General features: G+C 39.9%; 1 protein-coding gene across 4 annotated transcripts in view; it reads right to left on the bottom strand.

Annotated features, from left to right (window-relative positions):
- LOC124779626 (serine/threonine-protein phosphatase 6 regulatory ankyrin repeat subunit C-like) overlaps positions 1–22,063 on the bottom strand; it is a 279,597-nt gene that overhangs the window by 167,152 nt on the left and 90,382 nt on the right. For all 4 annotated transcript variants that reach the window (XM_047253722.1, XM_047253726.1, XM_047253723.1 and 1 more), the window contains 2 exons: positions 9,046–9,354; positions 5,153–5,248 (listed from right to left, as the gene is read on the bottom strand). In XM_047253722.1, coding sequence (XP_047109678.1) covers positions 5,153–5,248; positions 9,046–9,354 — 405 coding nt within the window. The remainder of the gene's footprint in view (positions 1–5,152; positions 5,249–9,045; positions 9,355–22,063) is intronic.

Here is a 22,063-nt window from a genome sequence, read left to right as displayed (position 1 = left end):
TTGTATTTCCACAAATAAATTGAATTGTAGCGTAGCCCAAAGATCTGTAGCGTAGCTTAAAACCTGTAAGCGTACATCTCGAATCTGTCGACATAGAGTATGCAACAGCATGTTACGTCAGCTCTCTGAGCGCTTGACCTTTGACCCCGCCGATAAGGTGGCTGAAGTCCATCTTGGCAGCGCGCCAGCCGCCTGAGACTGACAAACAGCATTTTGTTTACATTCATGTGACATTACTAATCTTGCACTGGTAGTGAACTCAGCACATTATTGGAGGTTACATTCTTTTTATACTGAAATAAATGGATATATCTTATAATAGCCTTTAGTTTCAAATATTTACCATATCTTTCCTTTGCTATAAATATGACCTTGAGTGAAAACTGTGGGAGCTGTCATAAGAAAGTAAGAAGTGGGATGAATTATGGGAACTACAGTAAATCTTTTCACTACAGCGGAAGAGGTCTGGGGGAGGGACATACCAGGGAGAACTCTGGAGAAGTCACCAACGCACTCTCCTGGAACTGCAAAATATGCAGCAGGAATAGGTCAACAGAGGAGCACAAAAGGAAGATCTGTACTCTTCGGGCACATTTGGATCAAGCTCGGAGAGAGAGTGTGAGGATTCAGGAAGGCAGTGGTGAGGGGTGTTGTTGGGAACTGGAAGCTGGTAGGAAGGCCAGCAGGAGAAGGGCATGGTCTGACAGTTTTGCTGTGTCTACCAGCAACAGGTTCCAGCTGCCAGACATGAAGGGAGAGGTGCTTCAAGATGGTGTACAAGTATGAAATGAGCAGTAGGCTCTGCACATGAGTAGGAAGGATAGGGAAGTAGCAAATCTTAGGCAGAAGAGGCTATTCCATATTTTTGTTGTGTCTATTCTGTCAAACGTGTCCAACAGAACAGTCACCACGCATATATACACTCCTGGAAATGGAAAAAAGGACACATTGACACCGGTGTGTCAGACCCACCATACTTGCTCCGGACACTGCGAGAGGGCTGTACAAGCAATGATCACACGCACGGCACAGCGGACACACCAGGAACCGCGGTGTTGGCCGTCGAATGGCGCTAGCTGCGCAGCATTTGTGCACCGCCGCCGTCAGTGTCAGCCAGTTTGCCGTGGCATACGGAGCTCCATCGCAGTCTTTAACACTGGTAGCATGCCGCGACAGCGTGGACGTGAACCGTATGAGCAGTTGACGAACTTTGAGCGAGGGCGTATAGTGGGCATGCGGGAGGCCGGGTGGACGTACCGCCGAATTGCTCAACACGTGGGGCGTGAGGTCTCCACAGTACATCGATGTTGTCGCCAGTGGTCGGCGGAAGGTGCACGTGCCCGTCGACCTGGGACCGGACCGCAGCGACACACGGATGCACGCCAAGACCGTAGGATCCTACGCAGTGCCGTAGGGGACCGCACCGCCACTTCCCAGCAAATTAGGGACACTGTTGCTCCTGGGGTATCGGCGAGGACCATTCACAACCGTCTCCATGAAGCTGGGCTACGGTCCCGCACACCGTTAGGCCGTCTTCCGCTCACGCCCCAACATCGTGCAGCCCGCCTCCGGTGGTGTCGCGACAGGCGTGAATGGAGGGACGAATGGAGACGTGTCGTCTTCAGCGATGAGAGTCGCTTCTGCCTTGGTGCCAATGATGGTCGTATGCATGTTTGGCGCCGTGCAGGTGAGCGCCACAATCAGGACTGCATACGACCGAGGCACACAGGGCCAACACCCGGCATCATGGTGTGGGGGAGCGATCTCCTACACTGGCCGTACACCACTGGTGATCGTCGAGGGGACACTGAATAGTGCACGGTACATCCAAACCGTCATCGAACCCATCGTTCTACCATTCCTAGACCGGAAAGGGAACTTGCTGTTCCAACAGGACAATGCACGTCCGCATGTATCCCGTGCCACCCAATGTGCTCTAGAAGGTGTAAGTCAACTACCCTGGCCAGCAAGATCTCCGGATCTGTCCCCCATTGAGCATGTTTGGGACTGGATGAAGCGTCGTCTCACGCGGTCTGCACGTCCAGCACGAACGCTGGTCCAACTGAGGCGCCAGGTGGAAATGGCATGGCAAGCCGTTCCACAGGACTACATCCAGCATCTCTACGATCGTCTCCATGGGAGATAGCAGCCTGCATTGCTGCGAAAGGTGGATATACACTGTACTAGTGCCGACATTGTGCATGCTCTGTTGCCTGTGTCTATGTGCCTGTGGTTCTGTCAGTGTGATCATGTGATGTATCGGACCCCAGGAATGTGTCAATAAAGTTTCCCCTTCCTGGGACAATGAATTCACGGTGTTCTTATTTCAATTTCCAGGAGTGTACATTAAAAAAAAAAACCCTGAAGTTACATAGACGATGCTGAGATAAGCTATTTAATGTAAGACACATGGGGCTGCAAATGGTGGGAAATACCCCAAAAGCAGATGACAAATGTTGAATGTGTGATGCCACTAGATGACATAGCTTGCCACACGTGCAGCAGTTGGGCTTCTTGATCATACTCTCGCTGGTAGGGGGCATTGCTACACATCGCTCTTCTATGCTACTCTGTATTTATAAATGTAAACTGATTCATCGTAGTCTTAAATTACGACTACCAAGAACACTATCATATCGCATCAGGTAATGGAAGAATGAAAACAGAGTACCCTAGCAGAGCGGTGTGTAGTATTTTTCCATAACAGTGAGGGTAGGATCAACAAGCCTAGATGCTTTGTGTATGGGTAGGTACGTTACATGGTGACGTCACAAGTTCAATATTTGTGATCCACTTTTGGGGTATTTCCAAACTTTTAGCCCCCCTCTGTCTTGTATTAAATTACTCATCTCAGAATCACCTACATTGCTCTGGGGCATTTTAGATGTTAATACAAACAACCCTGTGAAGTATATCTGTAGGCATGACTGCCTTCATAATTTCAGTGCAGATGCCCGAATAGAATCTGTGCCTCTAGCAGGAATACAGGTCTCGGTGTGAGCAAGTATGTGAAAGGACAGTGAATGCTACTAGCATTGACAAGTTGAGAATCTGAGTTGGATGGGAAGCATGTTCAGATGGCCAAGGCAACTGCTCATGTTAAGTGGGAGATCTGGGTTCGAGTCCCAGTTTGGTACAAATTTTCAACTTTCACTATCGAATTATTTCAGTGCTTCAATGTGGCTGGTGTCGGTCTCTCCTTCAAAGGGTGAGAGCACTGCTGTCAGGTAATAGTCATGGAAGAGGTGTTGGTCTTCAGTTATAGAAGAAGTTAGGGGAGGAGTATCAGATTACCAACATTTTTGAGTGTTGGGCTAGACCAGGTGTTTGAGGGTTTAGCACCCTTGTGTAAAAATTTCAAAAAAGATGATCAGGCAGTGACAGTGGCTGGAGCAGGGCACAGTTTGGATGGGTACAAGATATACCACATCAGTGGTGAACTGAATAAGATGATTCCCTAACTGGTGGCAGCAATGTGAGAATGGTTTAGCTGTTACATCAGCATGACTGGCCTCATTTTGGCAGTGCTTTATGGCAAGTCAGTGAGCAGCTGGAGATGGTGCTGATGACTGCTGATCAGGAATACATTACAATGGTGCCAGTGGGGACTATCGGGTGATGGGACTACAACAGGTATGGTCTGCACCTTAACAGGACTGGGAAAGGGGGGTTGATGGACTTACTGAGAGTACAGCGGGTGGGTGGGCACCACATGTGGTCAAATACCTGTTGTCATAAACAGGAGGAGTAGGAAAAACCATGACAACACGCTCCCTTCCCTTAAGAGTAACTTAAACAGTTTTTGGGATTTCCTCATCCTGTATGCAGAAGATGGAATGTACCTCACAGGTGTGGGCATATCCCATAGAAATTTTCTTGGAATTATCTATTCTTCAACAAAACATGTAATACATCAAAAATGTTCACCAGCATGGTGGTAAGCTAGAGCAATGGTGTAGAGATACTGAAAAACAGCCTATCGTGCTACCATCATGTGAATGTGCAAATGCTTACTATAGACCTACCTTAAAGAGTGGAGGATCACATATTTGTATCAGAGGTGGAACACATTTTAAAGTTAGATCAGATCTGATCACAATTAGTGCAAACAGAAATTTTGAATTTGTGGCTGTTGACCTAACAAAGCTACACATTAATTAATGTTAATACTAATCATGAATGCATAGCCTTCAAACTGACTTAATATTATTTTGAGCAAAGAATAGTTCAAATGATCTGTGGAGAATGCAACTAACCAATTACCTTACATGAGATATAATCATTTGCATATGTGAACATGTAGTATAGCTTATGTTAATGTGATGTTCATTGCAAGCTGCCTTCATGGTGCTGCAGTTTCAGTAAGGCAGATACGTACAACAGAGCCATCTCAGATAGATTCCACATGAGCCTATCATCTGTATTTGAAACATAAGAATTATCAGAACTGCCAGCCATAAATATCTGCTACAGTTCACAGCCCTAAATACAGCCCAAACTATTTCTGTAAATGTCAACTTGAGAATAGATCACTACTCAACAACAGAAATATAAAAATAGATCATTTGCAGCCGAGATTTCTGATGGCATTATTTAGCCAAAGGCTATCAAACACCCCTCCCTGCCAATCAACCCTCTTCCATATCCAGCCACAAAGTGTTTCTGAGAAGGAATTTGCCTGACACCTCAGCTGCTATCTTTCTCTTTTATATACATGTTTCCTGCTCACTGTGTATTTTTATTATGTGGCTACAGATTGGCCCCCATTTTTGTATTTCAACTGTATAACAAATGGAGAAAATTTAATGCAATGATTATTATGAAGCAGTACATTCTGTGTGTACTTGTGAATCATTTGGAAAGCTGTTGAAAATACTCTTTAAACCCCAGATGACATATCATCGAAACTGAAGAGACTTCTTGCCACCTACAAGAGGGCTGCAGAGAAATATCACAAAATTCATCATGAATAAAGATATAAATTCTGACAATATCAAATGATTATCATTTCAGTATTAATTTTTTAACTGTGTCAGATGCTATTTTGAAAACATAAAAGCTCAAGTTATATTTATTTTTTTTACAAGTAACTGAAAATAATTAATATACAAAATTATAAACAGTACTGAAAACTATGTGGTTATTGCCTTACCTCATAACACCTTATGGCCACATGTAAAATTTGATTAAGCGCATCTTTGCTATAATGTGAAAAACTAGCTCCAGCCTCTAACAGCAGCCATGTTTCCTGAAATAAAATTAGAGACTGTAACTAAATCATTTCCTTAATGAGACACATTGAGTTACCGAGAGGCACAATTAAAAGACACATACATAAATCTTTCGGCCACAGCCTTCACCGGCAAAAGAGAAATACACACCATTCATACACAGAAGTAACCACACCTCATGTACACATGACTGCCAGCTCCAGTGTCTCAGGCTGAAATGCAGCTATCACATGGGATCCAAGCAGCAATCTGGAGTGTGTGGGGAAGGGGAAGGGGCAGTAGTGTATGGATGGGGAGAGAGACAAATGCTGTCTGGTGGAGTCTGCAGGGACTAGAACACCAACAAGCACTGCAGCAGGAGGTTGTGAGGCAGGGGGTGGGGAAAAAAGGAGCAATAAAGGGGAGGAGAGGGGAAAGACAGACGGATGAGTTGGCAAGGACAAGAATGGGGAGGAGATGATAGGAAATTGGGGGGGGGGGGGGGGGGACTGTTGGTTGAAGGTTATGGCGGCAGTATGTTAGTGTAGATGGAGATTGGGATACGTATGGGAGCGGAGAATGTGTTGTAAGAATCTATATCTACACCTATATACATACTTCATAAGCCACCACATGGTGCAAGGCAGAGGGTACCCTGTACCATACTAGCCATTTCCTTTCCTGTTCCACTCGAAAATAGAGCAAGGGAAATATTACTCTCTACATGTCTCCAGATGAGCCATATTTTCTTGTATTTTATCTTCATAGTCCTTATGTGGAACTTGTGTTGGCGGCAACAGAATCATTTGGGAATCAGCTTCAAATGCCAGTTCTCTAAATTTTCTCAATAGTGTTTTTTGAAAAGAACATTGGCTTCCCTCCAGGAATTCCCAGATGAGTTCCCACAGAATCTCCATAACACTTTCATGTTGTTCAAACCTAGCAGTAACAAAATGCCAAACTTCTAGTCAGGTTTAGGTTCACTGTTGACATCATGATTTATACTCAAGTCCAATGCAGGCTATCTTCATTCCTTCACAATCTCAACACCTTCTCTCTCATCCACTTCATATGGTCTTCCACAACCCCACATCCCACCTTCCTAGATGTTGACCTCCTCCTCTCCGACAGCTCCATCTGCACCCCTGTCCACACTAAACCCACCAACCACCAACAGTACCTGCATTTCGACAGCTGTCACCACTTTCACGCCAAAAAATATCCCCCATACAGCCTTGGCACCTGGGGACAGCATATATGCAGTGATAAGAACTCCCTTGCTCAGTATTCTTGGGTCTCACCAAGGCCTTCACAGGCAGCCACTATCCCCCAGACCTAATCCACAAATAGATCTCCCGTACCATTTCCCCTCACACCTCCAACCCTCCCAACACCTCCAAGAACCAGCCACAAAGGAGTGTCTCTTCATCAACCAGTTGCACTTTGGAATGGAACAGCTGAACCACATCCTTCGCCAGGGCTTCAATTACCTGCCATCATGCCCTAAAATGAGGGACATCCTGCCAGAGATACTTACCACTCCTCCTAAAGTGATGTACTGTCACCCAGCCGATCTCCACAACATCCAATCCACCCCTATGCTGCTCCCGATCCCAACCCCTTGCCACAAGGATCACATTCCTGCGGAAGATCCAGGTGCTAATCCACCCATCCAGCACCTCCTATTGCAGACATGTCACAGATTTATCCTACCCCATCAGGCGCCAGGCCACTTGTGAAAGCAGCCATGTCATTTACCAGCTCTGCTGGAATCATTGCACAGCTTTTTATATTGGTATGACTGTGGTATGAATATGCCCAGCCAGTCATGTTTGTTGATGATACTTCAATACTCCCTGAAAAACAAAATGTGGGAGAAATTCCGGATGGTGTTATACACACTAAACAACCTAGATACATGGTTTCAACAAAATGGCCTTTAATTTAACTTTTCAACAAAATGGCCTTAAATTTAACTTTTCAAAGACCCTATTTACTCAATTTAGAACCAAACAATCAAAAATCAGCGACATCAGTACTCTACATAAAAACCAAATGATCGACGAAGCTCAGGCTATTAAATTCTTGGGACTAAACGTGGACAAAAATCTAACCTGGCAAGCACATATAGATTATTTAACTACAAAATTAAACAGCCTTGCCTTTGCAATGGATATACTATCTGGTATAACAGACTTAAGCTGCAGAAAAGTAGTGTACCACAGTTACCTTGAATCCATAATTAGATATGGTTCAATTTTGGGGGGAAATTCAAGCTACATGTGACGAATTCTGCTAGATCAAAAAAGAATTGCTAGAAAAATGTGTGCTGTCACTCCTAGAACATCCTGGCACCAATTATTCAAAAACCTAAAAACATTATCTATCCCTGCATTGTACATATTTGAAATTATCATGGAAATGAGCTGATGGAAGAAAACCATTTCAAACATTTGTACAACAATAGACACAAAGAAAATTTCATGCTTCCAACACATCACTTAAAACTTTACCTACAGACACCCCAGTGCATGGGAATGAAAATTTACAATAAACTCCAGGGTAGAGATACACTGAGCATAGAGATAGGTCCACTGAAGAGAAAACTATATGATCTCCTGGTGGAAAAATGCTACTACTCAGTTGAGGAATTTATGAATGATGAAACTGTCATTTGATAAGTGTAACTGTTTAATATTATAGTATTGTGTATGATACTGTATACATATATAAAGATATGTACTATTGCATCTTGTGAAAAACAATTTAATAATATTACTATGGCCTTCATTTAAATAGTGTGACTGTTTACTATTATAGCATTGTGTATAATATTGTGTACATATATAAAGGTAATGTACTATTCATCATAAGAAAACCAATTAAATAATATTACTATGTCCAATATAAACCTATACTAATAAGAAGTAGTGTTAGGGAATTATGTAATTATGTATATCATGAGTCTAAAATTGGTGTGTCTCGTGTACAGCACGGTCGGATGATCTGTAAATGTATGTTATGAGACAAATAAAATACAAATACAAATACAGATAGAACAACCAGGGATTTTTGGAATCTGACCTGTGGCAGTGAACAAAAGTTCATCAAAACAGTCATCACTTAAGCCAATGCCAGCCACGTCATATGTTATGTGTAGAATTAAGAAAAAATTAATTTAAAAATGTTACTCTTGGAGTATACAAGTCATCTTGCTCTCTCATGCAGTACATAGAAATTAAGATAATAAAACATATGAAGTCATAACTGTTAGAACCTGTGCTTCATATGTAAAAATAACACTATCAACATTACAATGTTCCTGCTTGCTATTTATAATACTGTATGCTATTCATGTTGACTGTGTTGTAATATGTAATTTTGTATTGTTTTATCCTATGGAATATGAATTTCTGTATTGACTTATCCCATATCAGTTGTACAAGCTTCTGTATTGATCTGATACACGGGACAAATAAATAAAAAAATAAATAATCTATTTATTTAATCACATCAGTTTCATACACCAGAACCTGCTTTGCCACACATTAACAATGTAACTTTCCTTGCACAACATGAAATTTTTGCTTCATTTAGATCACTTTTTTGCTACACACTTGTTTCAATGCATGATTTTGTAAACATGATATTCTTTAGCTATACTTGTTCCTCTTCCACCCTACTGTTATTAATGAACTGAAAAAGTTAGATTTACTCAAAATTTGCCAGAGTTTTGTGTCATTTCTTCCCTATTTCAGAGACAGATGATGAGAAGATTAGGAAGTGAATTATGCTAATCCAAAAGATACTCCACATATTAAAGTGAGTCCCTCACCCGTTGAAGTTCTTCTTCTAATGTTATATCCAAAGCTGTCTTTCCATCTTTGCCACGAATGTCAGGATTTGCACCTCCCTTCAGAAGGAGTTCTAGTACGCAAGGCATACCAGAACTGTACCGAAAAAAGGAGAGTGCGTGTATAATAGCAGGTTGCCCTTTCTTGTCAATGCCATCTCCAAAACTGGGACATCTTTCCCACAAGCATGTAAAATTATCTTTAGATCCAAGTGCTCTGTGGAGTGCTGTTCTGCCAATCACATCAACAGTTGCAGTGTCTGCACCGGCACCAAGAAGGAGCTTGAAGCACTGCAGAAGAAAGAAGAAGAATTAATGCATTTTACAAATAAGTATTTAAAAATATTCTTAGGGGAAAATAATGTATATTTTTTTCAGCTAGTGGAAAATATGAACTTTTATTGCCTCAAAAAGTGCAGCTACCTATTCGAAAAATCAGCAAAAGTGGTACATTCTCTAGAACTGGTAAATAGGCCGCTGTTTGTAGAATCAGTTATACATTTTAACCATTTTTTTTATAAATAAAGTGTCCAAATAAAGACATTCCATGGGCTAAGACTGAGGATGGACATTCATTGTATTTCATCATGCAGTCAGTGTTCTGATACATATTCATTTTGTGGAAAAATCCAGTTTGACTGAAGAGAAGAAATATCTATCTCCATCCATCACAGAGTGAAGCCTTAAATGACTACCAAAGCAGAATACTGTCAAATGATCATTCGCCAAACTCAAACAAATTCTGGCCGTATGTAAAGGCTGTTAGTGGTACCATAGTTAGTGTTCAGGAACTGAAATTGAGGATAGCAAAGCAAAAGCTGAAATGTTTAACTCTGTTTTCAAATGTTCCTTTACAAAGGAAAACCCAGAAGAAATGCCCCAATTTAAAAGTGAGTAAAATCAGTATTAGTGGTGGTGTTGAGAAACAGCTGAAATCATTAAAACTGAACAAAGCTCCAGGGTCTGAAGGAGTCCCTCGAACAAAAAACTGTGCCCAGTAGTTGGAAGAAAGCACAGGTAACACCCACCTACAAGAAGAATAGTAGAAGTTATCCACAAAACTACCCTCCAGTATCTTGAATTTGATTCATTGTAGGATCTTAGAAGATATTCTGAGCTCAAACATAGTGAGGTATTTCAAACAGAGTGACCTCTCCCATGCCAACCAGCATGGATTCTGAAAACATCGATCATGTGAAACTCAACTCGCACTTTTCTCGCATGACATATTGAATGTTTTGGATCAAGACAGTTAGGCAGACACAGTATTTCTTGTTTTCTGAAAAGCATTTGTCTCTGTACCAAACATATGCTTGATCATATTGGGTGTCAAGTGAAATTTTTGACTAGATTCGGGACCTTTTGGTAGGGAGGACACAGCATGTTATCTTGGATGGAGATCTCGATAAGAATTCAAAGTTGTGCAAATATTGGGAACTTGCTTTAAATGTTCAAAAATGTGAAATTGTGCACATCACAAAATGAAAAAAAAAATGAAAAAAAAAAACATAATATCATATGACTATAGTATCAATGAGTAACAATTGGAATCGATTAACTCATACAAATATCTGTGTGTAACACTTTGTAGGGATATGAAACTGAATGATCACATAGGCTTAGTTGTGGTATAGCAGGTTATGGACTTAGGTTTATTGGTAGTATACTGGGGCAGTGCAATAAATCTACAAGGGAGATTTCTTTTAAATCACTCATGCGATTGGTCCCATAAAAATTGCTCAAGTGTGCGGGACCTGTACAAAACAGGACTAACAGGGGGTATTGAACATACACAGGTAAGGGCAATGCAAATGGTCACTGGTTTGTTTCATCCATGGGAGAAGGTCACAGAGATGCTGAAGAAACTGAATTGGCAGACTCTTAAAGATAACATGAGCTATCCCAAGAAATACTACTAACAAAGTTTGAAGAAGCAGCTTTAAATGATGGTTATACGAATATACTACAATCCCATATGTACTGCTCACATGAAGACAAGATCAGAATAATTACATCATGCTCAAAGGCATTGAAACAAGCATTCTTCCCACGCTCCAGACGTGAATTGAATGGGAAGAAATCCTAATAACTGGTACAATGGAATGTATCCTCTGCCATGCACTTCACAGTGGTTTGCAGAGTATAGACATAAATTAGATGCAGCCAGAGTCTAGTTGTAAAAAATCCAAATCTAAGAAGGAATTCACAGAAACAGACAAGTATTTTCATATGTGTGTATTCATGGCACAAACTGATGATCATATTTACAGAAAAATATGACTTCTATAGGAGTTTGGTTCTATTCATTGCATCTGCAATTTTTATGGCATGCTATGTGTGGTGTCACCGCCAGACACCACACTTGCTAGGTGGTAGTCTTTAAATCGGCCGCGGTCCGTTAGTATACGTCGGACCCGCGTGTCGCCACTATCAGTGATTGCAGACCAAGCACCACCACACGGCAGGTCTAGAGAGACTTCCTAGAACTCGCCCCAGTTGTACAGCCGACTTTGTGAGCGATGTTTCACTGACAAAATACGCTCTCATTTGCCGAGACGATAGTTAGCATAGCCTTCAGCTACGTCATTTGCTACTACCTAGCAAGGCGCCATGTTCAGTTAATATTGATATTGTAAAGAGTGTACAGACAAGAGCTACGTTCAACATTAATGGATTAAAGTTAAGTATTCCACCAGCTACGACCTTTTTTTCTAGTCTAACTACCTTGTCCTGTTCCAGACCTCATGCCAGCCTGCGTGAGCTTAAAAGCGTGCCTTTCGGCTTCCTCCAAACCCCGTGGGTTGGCTCCTGCCAATCCACAACACTATGGGAATGAATTTGAGAGATAAAGTTAGAAGCAAAGATATCTAAACTTAAAACTGCCAATATCTATGGAGAAAAATCAATGGGTTTCATATCCACAAAAGAAGAGCTGTGAGACTTCCTGTGAGAAATTCATTTTCACCAGTTCAAAGAAAGGTCCATAACTTAGTCTTAGTGTTACAAGGAAAAGAACAAAGAAACAGCCATAAAAATATTTAACCACTTCACTTTTAAATTAAAAGGATGGCTAATACTGAAAGCTTTCAAACAAATTGGTAACATTTCTACTTGACAAATCCTTGTCCTCCATAGATGAGTTTCTGAGCAGATAATATGTATGTGGTTAGGTTACACTAAACAAGTTTTGTTATAGATTAAAATTAAAAGAAAAAATCCGGTTATGTAAACTGCCATCATGCAGTGATGTGCTGCAGATAAAATGTACCTTAAGCCTAGTTTACATGATAATATTGGGTTGCGCCACTCATTGCATGGAATGAGTGGTTTCATATATGACTGTAGACACAGCGACACCATAATACACTTCAGTTTCGTCGTTTTGTGGGTCCCTGTGACATATCTGAAACTAAACTTTTGGCAGCTGCACGTCACACGAGTTGTGATGGAGTTAAAGCTTGTTGTGTAAAATCACTGCATAAGAAAAAAATAGGAAACGTGTTTCTATTCGTGACTGGATGAAGAAAAGACATCAGCTTGGTTGCTCAGCATCCTTGCTGAAATAATTTATAACGGAAAGATCCAAGAAGTTCTTTTAATTATCTTAGAATGTCACCGGAACTGTTCATGTTTCCTCTAAATAGAGTTAGTTAAGCGATAAGGAATACAGGTATTGTAATACATGAAGCACTGTTGCCAGAAACGAAATAAAATATCACATTGCATGCATTACAATCGTGAACACTCGGCATGCTATAAGATAAGGTTTTAGTTGGTGATGACCCTTTTTCATTAACACCAATAATTATAAACATTAACAGTAATAATTATTAACATTAGCAACAATAATTATTTGAAGCAGGCCACATTAAGAAGAGAATGGTTTGCTAACTACTCTCTTGAAGATAGACCTGTACAATGGCAATACTTCAAAATTCTAACATATGTGAATGGGGAGCACTGCAGCAACATTTTAAATAGATGAATACTGAATAAAGAATGCAGCTTTTTTAATTTGTATAGCCTTCCCTCCTATCGACAAAATTCCTTAGCAAAGAGTTGGCCAACTCAAACAATGGGATTTTAGTCTTGTACACGAGACATTGCCACAGCTAGTATTTTTCTTAATTCAGTTGTATATGTGCTCCTAATTCAATAAATTTTGTCCTGCAGCTCAGATACTGTCAAACCATTTACATTATGATCACATATGATGGTCTCAGTGGCAGCAATATTTTGCTTATTTTTGTAATCAGCATCACTGAAATCCCTCAAACACTTATGCAAAGCATAGATATCCAAAAAGTGAACATTATTCTCCATTCCCCATTTCATATTTCAGCTTGTCTACACTCTAAGAACACACATAACCTCAAAACTCGTGCAACTTGTGTTGCCAAAGTTGGAACATGCCGAAAGTGTTTAGTTTCACCAAAGAGTTGCGCAAATGCATGGCGCGCATGCATACTGGCCAGCAGGGCAGTTGCCTGCAACCTAGTGTCATCGTGTAAACTAGGCTTTAGTTGTGAACCTACTGATAATGCTCTACATCATGGCAAGCTGCAGCAAATATGATCTGTGGAACATGCAAATAAACTAAAATTAAATCATTCTCAGTAAGATAAAAAAGTAGTTTCATTAATTTTGAAACAGTATTTAGTTCAGCCTTGTATGGGGGAAGAAGAATTATCTGATTGTTATGCTCCTGAATTAATGTTAAAACGGACTACAATGAGAATGTATAAAAACAAAATTAGGTGTATTTCTATATTACTCTAATTGAAACTCATAGGTTTCTAATACTGTCTGTTAGGCAACATTGAGAGACCAATTACCGTGTTAAAATACCCATCTATCTTGAACAAATGACATGTATGATTAACAGGCTAACCAGGAACTGGTGAAGTGTGACATGCCTTTAAGAAAAGTAGTTTGTTCTATGCTAAGCATTGTCATGCACTTACTAGTTGAAAAGTTCCAGTTCACTCATTTATTCATGCATGAATGCCACTGCGAAGGAAAATGATCAGCCAAAGTGGAATGAGTTAAGTTATACTTCAATTTTACAACTATCTGTTCACATTGACAGTTATGGGAATTACTCCTAATATAAAAAGAAACACATTTTTTATGTGGCAAAAATGTCGCAGGTACAATATTTCCCCACAAGGGCTCCCTGAAATGTTTGACACTGGACTTACCTTAGGCTAATTAATATTCACTGTTGTTTTGACTACTACATATGAAAAAGAATGACACTGGAATCAGCTTTGCAAAACATTATATCTTATTTTGAGTGGGGATAAGTATCCATTACTGCTAGTAATGTCCATCAATAGACAATTACATGATTATTGTTACATTCTGTTGTGCATACATGAAATTTTCTACTGATTTTTACAGGTTCTTGATGGCTCTGAATCAGCTGACGTGCATGGGAAGGCATGATGCAACAGTTGAGCAGTAAGACTCCTGCACACTGAACAATTTCCAGGGAGGAGGGTATCAAATCATGACATATTTCAAGGACTTGATGGATATCTTCATGAAACAAGATCCCTGCGACTAGACTGAAGGGGAACTGGCATACCTCGCAGTGTGCGAACTGTTCACTTTGATGAAGCTGTGTTACAGCAAACTAAGGACAAGCCTAGCAACAGAACACAGCTCATATCCAATAAACGTAAATACATACCTCCAATTTCAATGTGTAGAGGATATTTATTTATTTATTTAGTGCCCGTGTTATCACATTCATGATATTGGATTTGTGAAAGTACAAAACAGTACTATATACTTACATCATGTACAAAATTTTATCATTCGTATCACCACAGCTTTATAACAAAACATTATTCTGCTTAATTAGATTATAAAATTCTCCCCAATTTTATCCAGTACCTCCTCATTAGTTATGTGATCTACCCATCTAACCTTCAGCATTCTTCTGTAGCACCACATTCTGAAAGCTTCTATTCTCTTCTTATACAAACTATTTGTCATCCATATATTCATATGGTTGAATTTTATGAGAGTGTGTGTTTTCAACATACTTTTTCTCTTGAACTGTTAGTAGCTATATTTTCTGCTATATTTAAGAAATGATTAACACATTTGCCACCTGTGATTCATCGTTTACAGCCCTCCATTTAGTTCAGTGGTGATGTTGTTCTCTCTTTTCATTTCACTACATTCCATATGGCCTTAAGTCAGTCATCAAAATTACTGATTTCTGGCATTATGTGCATATTACCTGATTTTCTAATTAATCTTTCTTAGTAATTTTGAGTAGTTTTTGTAATGTGCAACTTCTGCAGGATCTCTATTTGTTCCTGCAACAGCTACATTTCCCTTTTCCTTCCACAAGACACTTTAATCCCTCTATGTGGAAAGCTGTTTTCAAATAATGATATGAATTTATCATGGAATGGATTATATTTTATATCAGCATTTGGTTCATTATAAATTTCATCCCAGGCCAACTCTTGTAAAATGCTCTCAAAAACATTTATTCTGGAGTCATTAATTAACATTTCCACTGAGGAGGATCTACACTGTAAGGCAATATCTTATTTATCCTAATGAACTGTGCATCATGATCAGAGAGAGCATTTGTTTCTGGGTAGACAGTTATTTTCTTGCTTTGAGCTTCATCAAAGAAAACATTATCAATTAGGGTCCAACTGTCTCTATTGACTCATGATGGAAAGTTAGTTACTGAGGTCAAATTGTAGGAGCCAGATAACATTTCCAGATAATTTTTCTATCAGAATCCATTAGAAAACCTTTGTTGAAATCACCACAGATTATTAACTGCTTGCAGCTGTCTCACAGAGAGCACATTAAGGAATCCAGATTCCTCCTAAACAGTTCAAAATGTCACAGGGGAGATCCATATAGAGTTACAATTGAAAGTGGCTAATTTTTTAGTATCAATTCACAAGCAAACACTTCTATGTTCTGATCACTACAAAATCTACTTGTCACAATGTTTTTGAATTTGTATTCCATCTTAAGGGATGTGAGACTTCTCCTTTTCCAGTATTAGTTCTATATGAGTAAGAATATAGAGTGTAATTCTTTATAATTTAACTTTTCTAACCAAGTGGTTATGTGGTGCTCAGACAGGCACAGGATGTCTATCTTTTCAGACTTCTCTGAAATTTTCCAGACAGGAATCTCTTCTACCTTGATACTCTATCCTCTAAGATTCTGATTAAATAAGCTAATCTTACTTTTCTGTGCATTCTTAAGCTTTTTGTGTGACTCTTCTGTTATTTTAACCTCTTTCATAACATAGAGCCTGGCTCTACATCTACACTGAAGAGCCAAAGAAACTGTACACCTGCCCGTGTAGGGCCCCCGTGAGCATGCAGAAGTACTACAACATGATGTGGCATGGACACAACTAATGTCTGAAGTAGTGCTGGAGGGAATTGACAACATGAATCCTGCAGGGCTGACCATAAATCTGTAGGAATATGAGGGGTTGGAGATCTCTTCTGAGCAGCACATTGCAAGGCATCCCAGATATGCTCAATAATGTTCATGTCTGGGGAGTTTGGTGGTCAGCAGAAGTGTTTAAACATCGAAGAGTGTTCCTGGAGCCACTCTGTAGCCATTCTGGAAATGTTGGGTGTAACATTAACCTGCTGGAATTACCCAAGTCTGTCTGAATGCACGTTGGACATGAATGGATGCAGATGATCAGACAGGATTCTTACATACTTGTCACCTATCAGAGTCGTATCTAGACATATCATGGGTTCCATATCACTCCAACTGCACATGCATCACACCATTACGGAGACTCCACCAGCCCAGAAAGTCCCCTGCTGACATGCAGGGTCCATGGATTTATGAGGTTGTGTCCATACCCATACACATCCATCAGCTCAATACAATTTGAAATGAGACTCGTCCGGCCAGGCAACATGTTTCCAGTCATCAATAGTCCAATGCTGGTGTTGATGAGCCCAGGCAAGACATAAAGCTTTGTGTCATGCAGTCATCAATGGTACATGAGTGGGCCTTCAGCTCTGAAAGCCCATACTGATGATGTTTTGTTGAATGGTTCATACGCTGACACTTGTTGATGGCCCAGCATTGAAATCTGCAGCAATTTGTGGAAGGGTTGCACTTCTGTCATATTGAATGATTCCCTCAGTTGTCATTGATCCCAGTCTTGCAGGATCTTTTTCCAGACACAGAGATGTTGGAGGTTTGATGTTTTACTGGATTCCTAATAATCACAATTCACTCGTGAAATGGTCGAATGGGAAAATCTCCACTTTATCGCTACCTTGGAGATGTTGTGTCCCATTGCTTGTATGGCAACTATAACACTACATTCAAAATCACTTAAATCTTGATAATCTGCTATTGTAGCAACAGTAACCTAGCCAAGAACTGTGCTGTGTCTTACATAGGCTTTGCCAACCACAGCACTGTGTTCTGCCTGTTTACATATCTCCATGTTTGAATATCCCACTATATGAGTTATTAGGATTTTTTCCCGTTCTATTCTGGTATGGAGTGTGGGAAGAATGATTGTTTGAATGCCTCTATGTGTGCCATAATTATTCTAATCTTATTCTCACGATACCTATGTGAGTGACAAGTAGAGGATTGTAGTATATTCCTAGCGTCATCATTCAAAACCAGTTCTTGTAACTTCTCTAACAAACTTTCTTGGGTTAGTTATCCCCTGTTAGTCCTATTTTGTAAGGATTAAACACACTTGAGCAATATACTAGTACCAGCTGTGCAAACGATTTTTAAGCAATCTCCTTTGTAAAATTATTCCATTTCCCCAGTATTCTATCAATAAAGTGAAGTCTACCACCTGCTTTACCTACAACTGAACCTGTATGATCATTCCATTTCATATCTCTACAAAGTGACTCTTTGGTATTATGGTCAAAGGATACTACAGTTTTTTGTTTTGTGAAGTGCAAAATTTTACATTTCTGAACATTTAAAGTGAGTTGCCAATCCTGATTCTAGGGATCTTGCTTTGAAACTGTTCTTCAGTTACTCATTGCCTACGTGAACCTGCTAATAGTTGTTGTCAAATGTTTTCTTAATTTCTGCCTAAGATTAATCCCAGCTTTTGAGCTTCTCCCCATTGTTCTAAAATTACTGCAGGGGTACACCATCCATATGAAAGTAGATACTGGTAAGACATATTGTGTCATCCCACCTGCTGTATTCAGTGACACACTCAAATTCCTACAAACATTTCATGAGTGCTGACAAAACACTGCTGGATGTGTGACGTGCATATCACCCATTGACACTTTGTCAATTGGTACCAGATAATTTGGACTGAAGTCCTGCCTGTGAAGGCAGTACGTTTTACATAGCCTTATTAGGGTCAAGGCAATGTCGATGTCCAAGATATATAGTGTTCTCGCCAGAATTGTTTTTGCATTATGACTCCAGTGTCATCAACAAGAACTAACATTTGAAAGAAATTAGAATTAAATCAATACCAATAGCCGCTGCTGGGCATTGATATACATCAATGGGGACAGCTGAAAATGTGTGCCCCAACCGGGACTCGAACCCTGGATCTCCTACTTACATGGCAGACGCCCAATCCATCTGAGCCACCAAGGGCACAGAGGATAGTGTGACTGCAGGGACTTGTTACCAGCACAATCCCTGTGAAACACACATTCTCAACTCACAGTCCACATTCATAGTGCCCCTGCCATTATACTCATTACTTGTGGCAGACAATCCACCGAGTCCCGTAAGAGTTCAGGCAATTCGTGTGCATCTGCACTGAAGGAGGTCATCAGCCGATTAGCCTTTAACGATATCCGAAAGAACACACGCCATCTTCATAGCATTTGAAATGTGACAAGCTGTTCGACTCACTCTTTTCAATTATTTATTGTTAATAATGTAAATGAAGGAGAGTTGAGTTAGTTTACACTGATTAATGAGATTAAAATTAGAATGATTGTATGTGCTGCTTCAGTTTCCTCTTTTTAACATTCTTTAAACTAACATGGTGCTGGATGCATCAGTTGCTCTTCTGGATAAGCTTCAGAAGTGACCAGCACTTCAGATACAAGACAGTGATGTGTAGAGAGGCTCAGCGAAATGATATCCAGTGAGTCGAGGGAACGCAGTCATTCACAGAACTGTGGGCATGGGTGTGGTAGGTATAGCTACTCTCAAGTTGTCTTGGAGAAAGTTATCTCAGTTAGTGCCATATGAATGCTGGCCTGTTTGTAGTTTATTGCACATACCTAATTTGGATAGCCAAGCTGAAAGTATTTGTTCTGGATGACAGAATTCTGTTAGCTGGACACAGGCACTCAGATCATGTTAAGAAAACTGTATTCAGCAAACAAATAGCTCCCAGCTTTCCAAAAAAACATGGCAAAACAACTCTGACACATTACAGGTTCAGAAGATCCTGCAGAGTTGGTGGTTAGCTTTGACCTCAGTTTTTTGTCTTTTCCCAGAACCTGTAATGCAAGGCTAGTAGCTGACTGAGAGGAGACTAACTGTTGGAATAAAAGTGATGTCAGGGGGAAGTAATACATAGCGGGAAGTTCTTTTAGAAAAGAGGAGAGGCAATTAAGATCATTGGTTTTCAGTGTTTTGCCTCCTCTAAGTGGGATATTTCATTACCAGAACAATTACATCATTGCGGATCAATGTAGCTTTAGAGGGACTGATGGTTGAGTTTTTCATGGTGGGTTGAAGAAAACAGTCAGCCCTTTGCTGACTTAGAAAGGACTTCATATCTGAGCTTGGCACAGGGCACATCGGTCTTCTGCAGGCTGTGCTTTCAACTGGGCGAGCCAACTGGGGTCCAATGCTTGAGTCCTCAGCACAGCAATCCTAGCCTTGAACTTCATGGCCATTGCTTGCATTACACCAAAGATTATGGTGAGCATAACAAGTTAGGACAATTGAGAGTTTGATGGCCAGATCCATGATAGGTTTCACTGCCGTGCATTCATCAATGCAATCTCAGATCTACGTGTTTCTTCTGCTCTCTTTTCAAACACTCACTGTAAACAAAATATGCAGGTTGAAATATACTTTACAAAACCATGTAACGGAACATATTAAAGGCTTTACTTTAATGAAGTAAGTGATACCCTCCAAATTCAACCAGTTTAACGAGTATTTATGATTATAGAAGAGTTATTGTGTATGTTAACAATGATTGCACAACATGTCTCCATAAACAGTCAACCCATTAAATTATACTGAATAACTGACCCACACAAAAGTTAATATCACTTGATCACTGATACAGCAAATGTCATCATGTAAAAACACTAAGTTTATCTTAAATAATTAATATGAAGTACGAAAAATAGTGGCCAACTTAGGTATTTTGGATCTCCTTAAATAAAAATCACTCAGTGAAACCTATTTGTTCACTAGGAGCGGTTTCACTCAGTATTCACGAAATCAATCCTGTTTTAGACGAAAACCAATGTAATTCTTAATAATTCATGTTAATTACTTATTTATGCAAATTAGAGAAGTCAATTGACAAACTTCTAAAAAATGGCCTTTTTGTAACAAAGAATTATTCTGTCAAGTCAACAAATCTGTCTGTCATTTTCATAACATGTTAAATTATGTCACTCGATGCAAATTAATAACTTATCTGCACAAATTATGATAACAGATGTACATGTGACTTATAAACGATATCTCTTTTTAGTAGTTCTTTGACAATGTTATAAATACAAGCAGCAAGAAGGGTCGAGGAGGCAGTCGGAATGTCACTTTGGTAGAGTGTGTTTGTGTGTTATTGTTTGAGGTGGATAAACAATGCAAAGATCATGTAATGGAAGTACTACTTTGTGTTGTGTCATGGTCTTTGGTGGACAGTGGAATTAAGATGGCCACCAGAGTAATAAATATTTGAAGGTTACATATTTGTTGGTTTTGCTCGTTCTTTATCATCAAAAGCACATAAGAAACACGGGACCTCATGTTTTTAACCCTAGACAACCAGATTTAGAGCCAGCATCAGCATCGAGACACAGTAGCGATCCAGCAAGCAGCAGCGATTACTACAACGCATTTTAATGGCGCCAACCAAACATCAAGTGCTAACAAGCTCCGTAAATGGGAGTGAAATAGTGCGATTACAGCAATTAGCAATATCAACGACTAGGCGACCATTACAACCAGATGCGTGATTATTAAGCAATTCTGATCTCTTCGAGTAACTTTGTCAACCGTTAGTTCAAGTCTTTTAATTCTCGTGGTTAATAATTTGATTGTTTTGATTGCTGTTTTTTAATAAAGTGCAGAGTTCAGCTAAATTTTGTTTTCATTACCACATTTACAGTTTTTCAATGATAATAATGCAAATTCTCCACCTTATTATTCACTCCTAAGGCCACAATATTTCACAGTGTTAATCAATCTGTTGTAACAATAATTTCAGCATCGCATCTCAAGGTTATGCCTGTATCACAATTAACTCTGATTCAGTTAAATTAACTCACACACATGCGAGGTTTTGCATGCATCACACTCAATGCACATTTATACCTAAACACAAATGTATATATGGAGCTGAAAAACTTGCCTCCCAGAGAGCACTTCTTATGCAGAAGTAAAATCATCATCATCATCATCACTATCATCATTACCATGAGGGAGTTCATTGCAGCAAGCTAAGTAGAATGTTTCTATAGAATTTGCCTCAATCTGTTTCAGTCTTGGTAGATTTCCCCTTCACCACAGCATCCCATGTCTCTTCTTTGTTCCAAGGTCTTCTTCAAATGGATCTCTTGGCTTTCCAAGTAATGATGGGGGATTCACTTAGGCTGCAACTGCTTCACATTACCAAATCACTTCTCTCCCCACACTCAGTCTTTCCTCCATGGCACTTCCATGTGCAGGTCTCTCCTTCTGTACTTGTTTCTGAACTTGTCTCTTCCAGTCTTTACAGACTTAAGACATTTTATTTCAGAAGCTTGTAGCTGACTTACATGTCTTTTGG

The sequence above is a fragment of the Schistocerca piceifrons genome, chromosome 1 (genome assembly GCF_021461385.2).
Source record: "Schistocerca piceifrons isolate TAMUIC-IGC-003096 chromosome 1, iqSchPice1.1, whole genome shotgun sequence".
Classification (NCBI taxonomy): Eukaryota; Metazoa; Arthropoda; class Insecta; order Orthoptera; family Acrididae; genus Schistocerca; species Schistocerca piceifrons.
The sequence above is the reverse complement of the archived record's forward strand: the minus strand, read 5'-3'. Positions and strand labels throughout refer to the sequence as shown.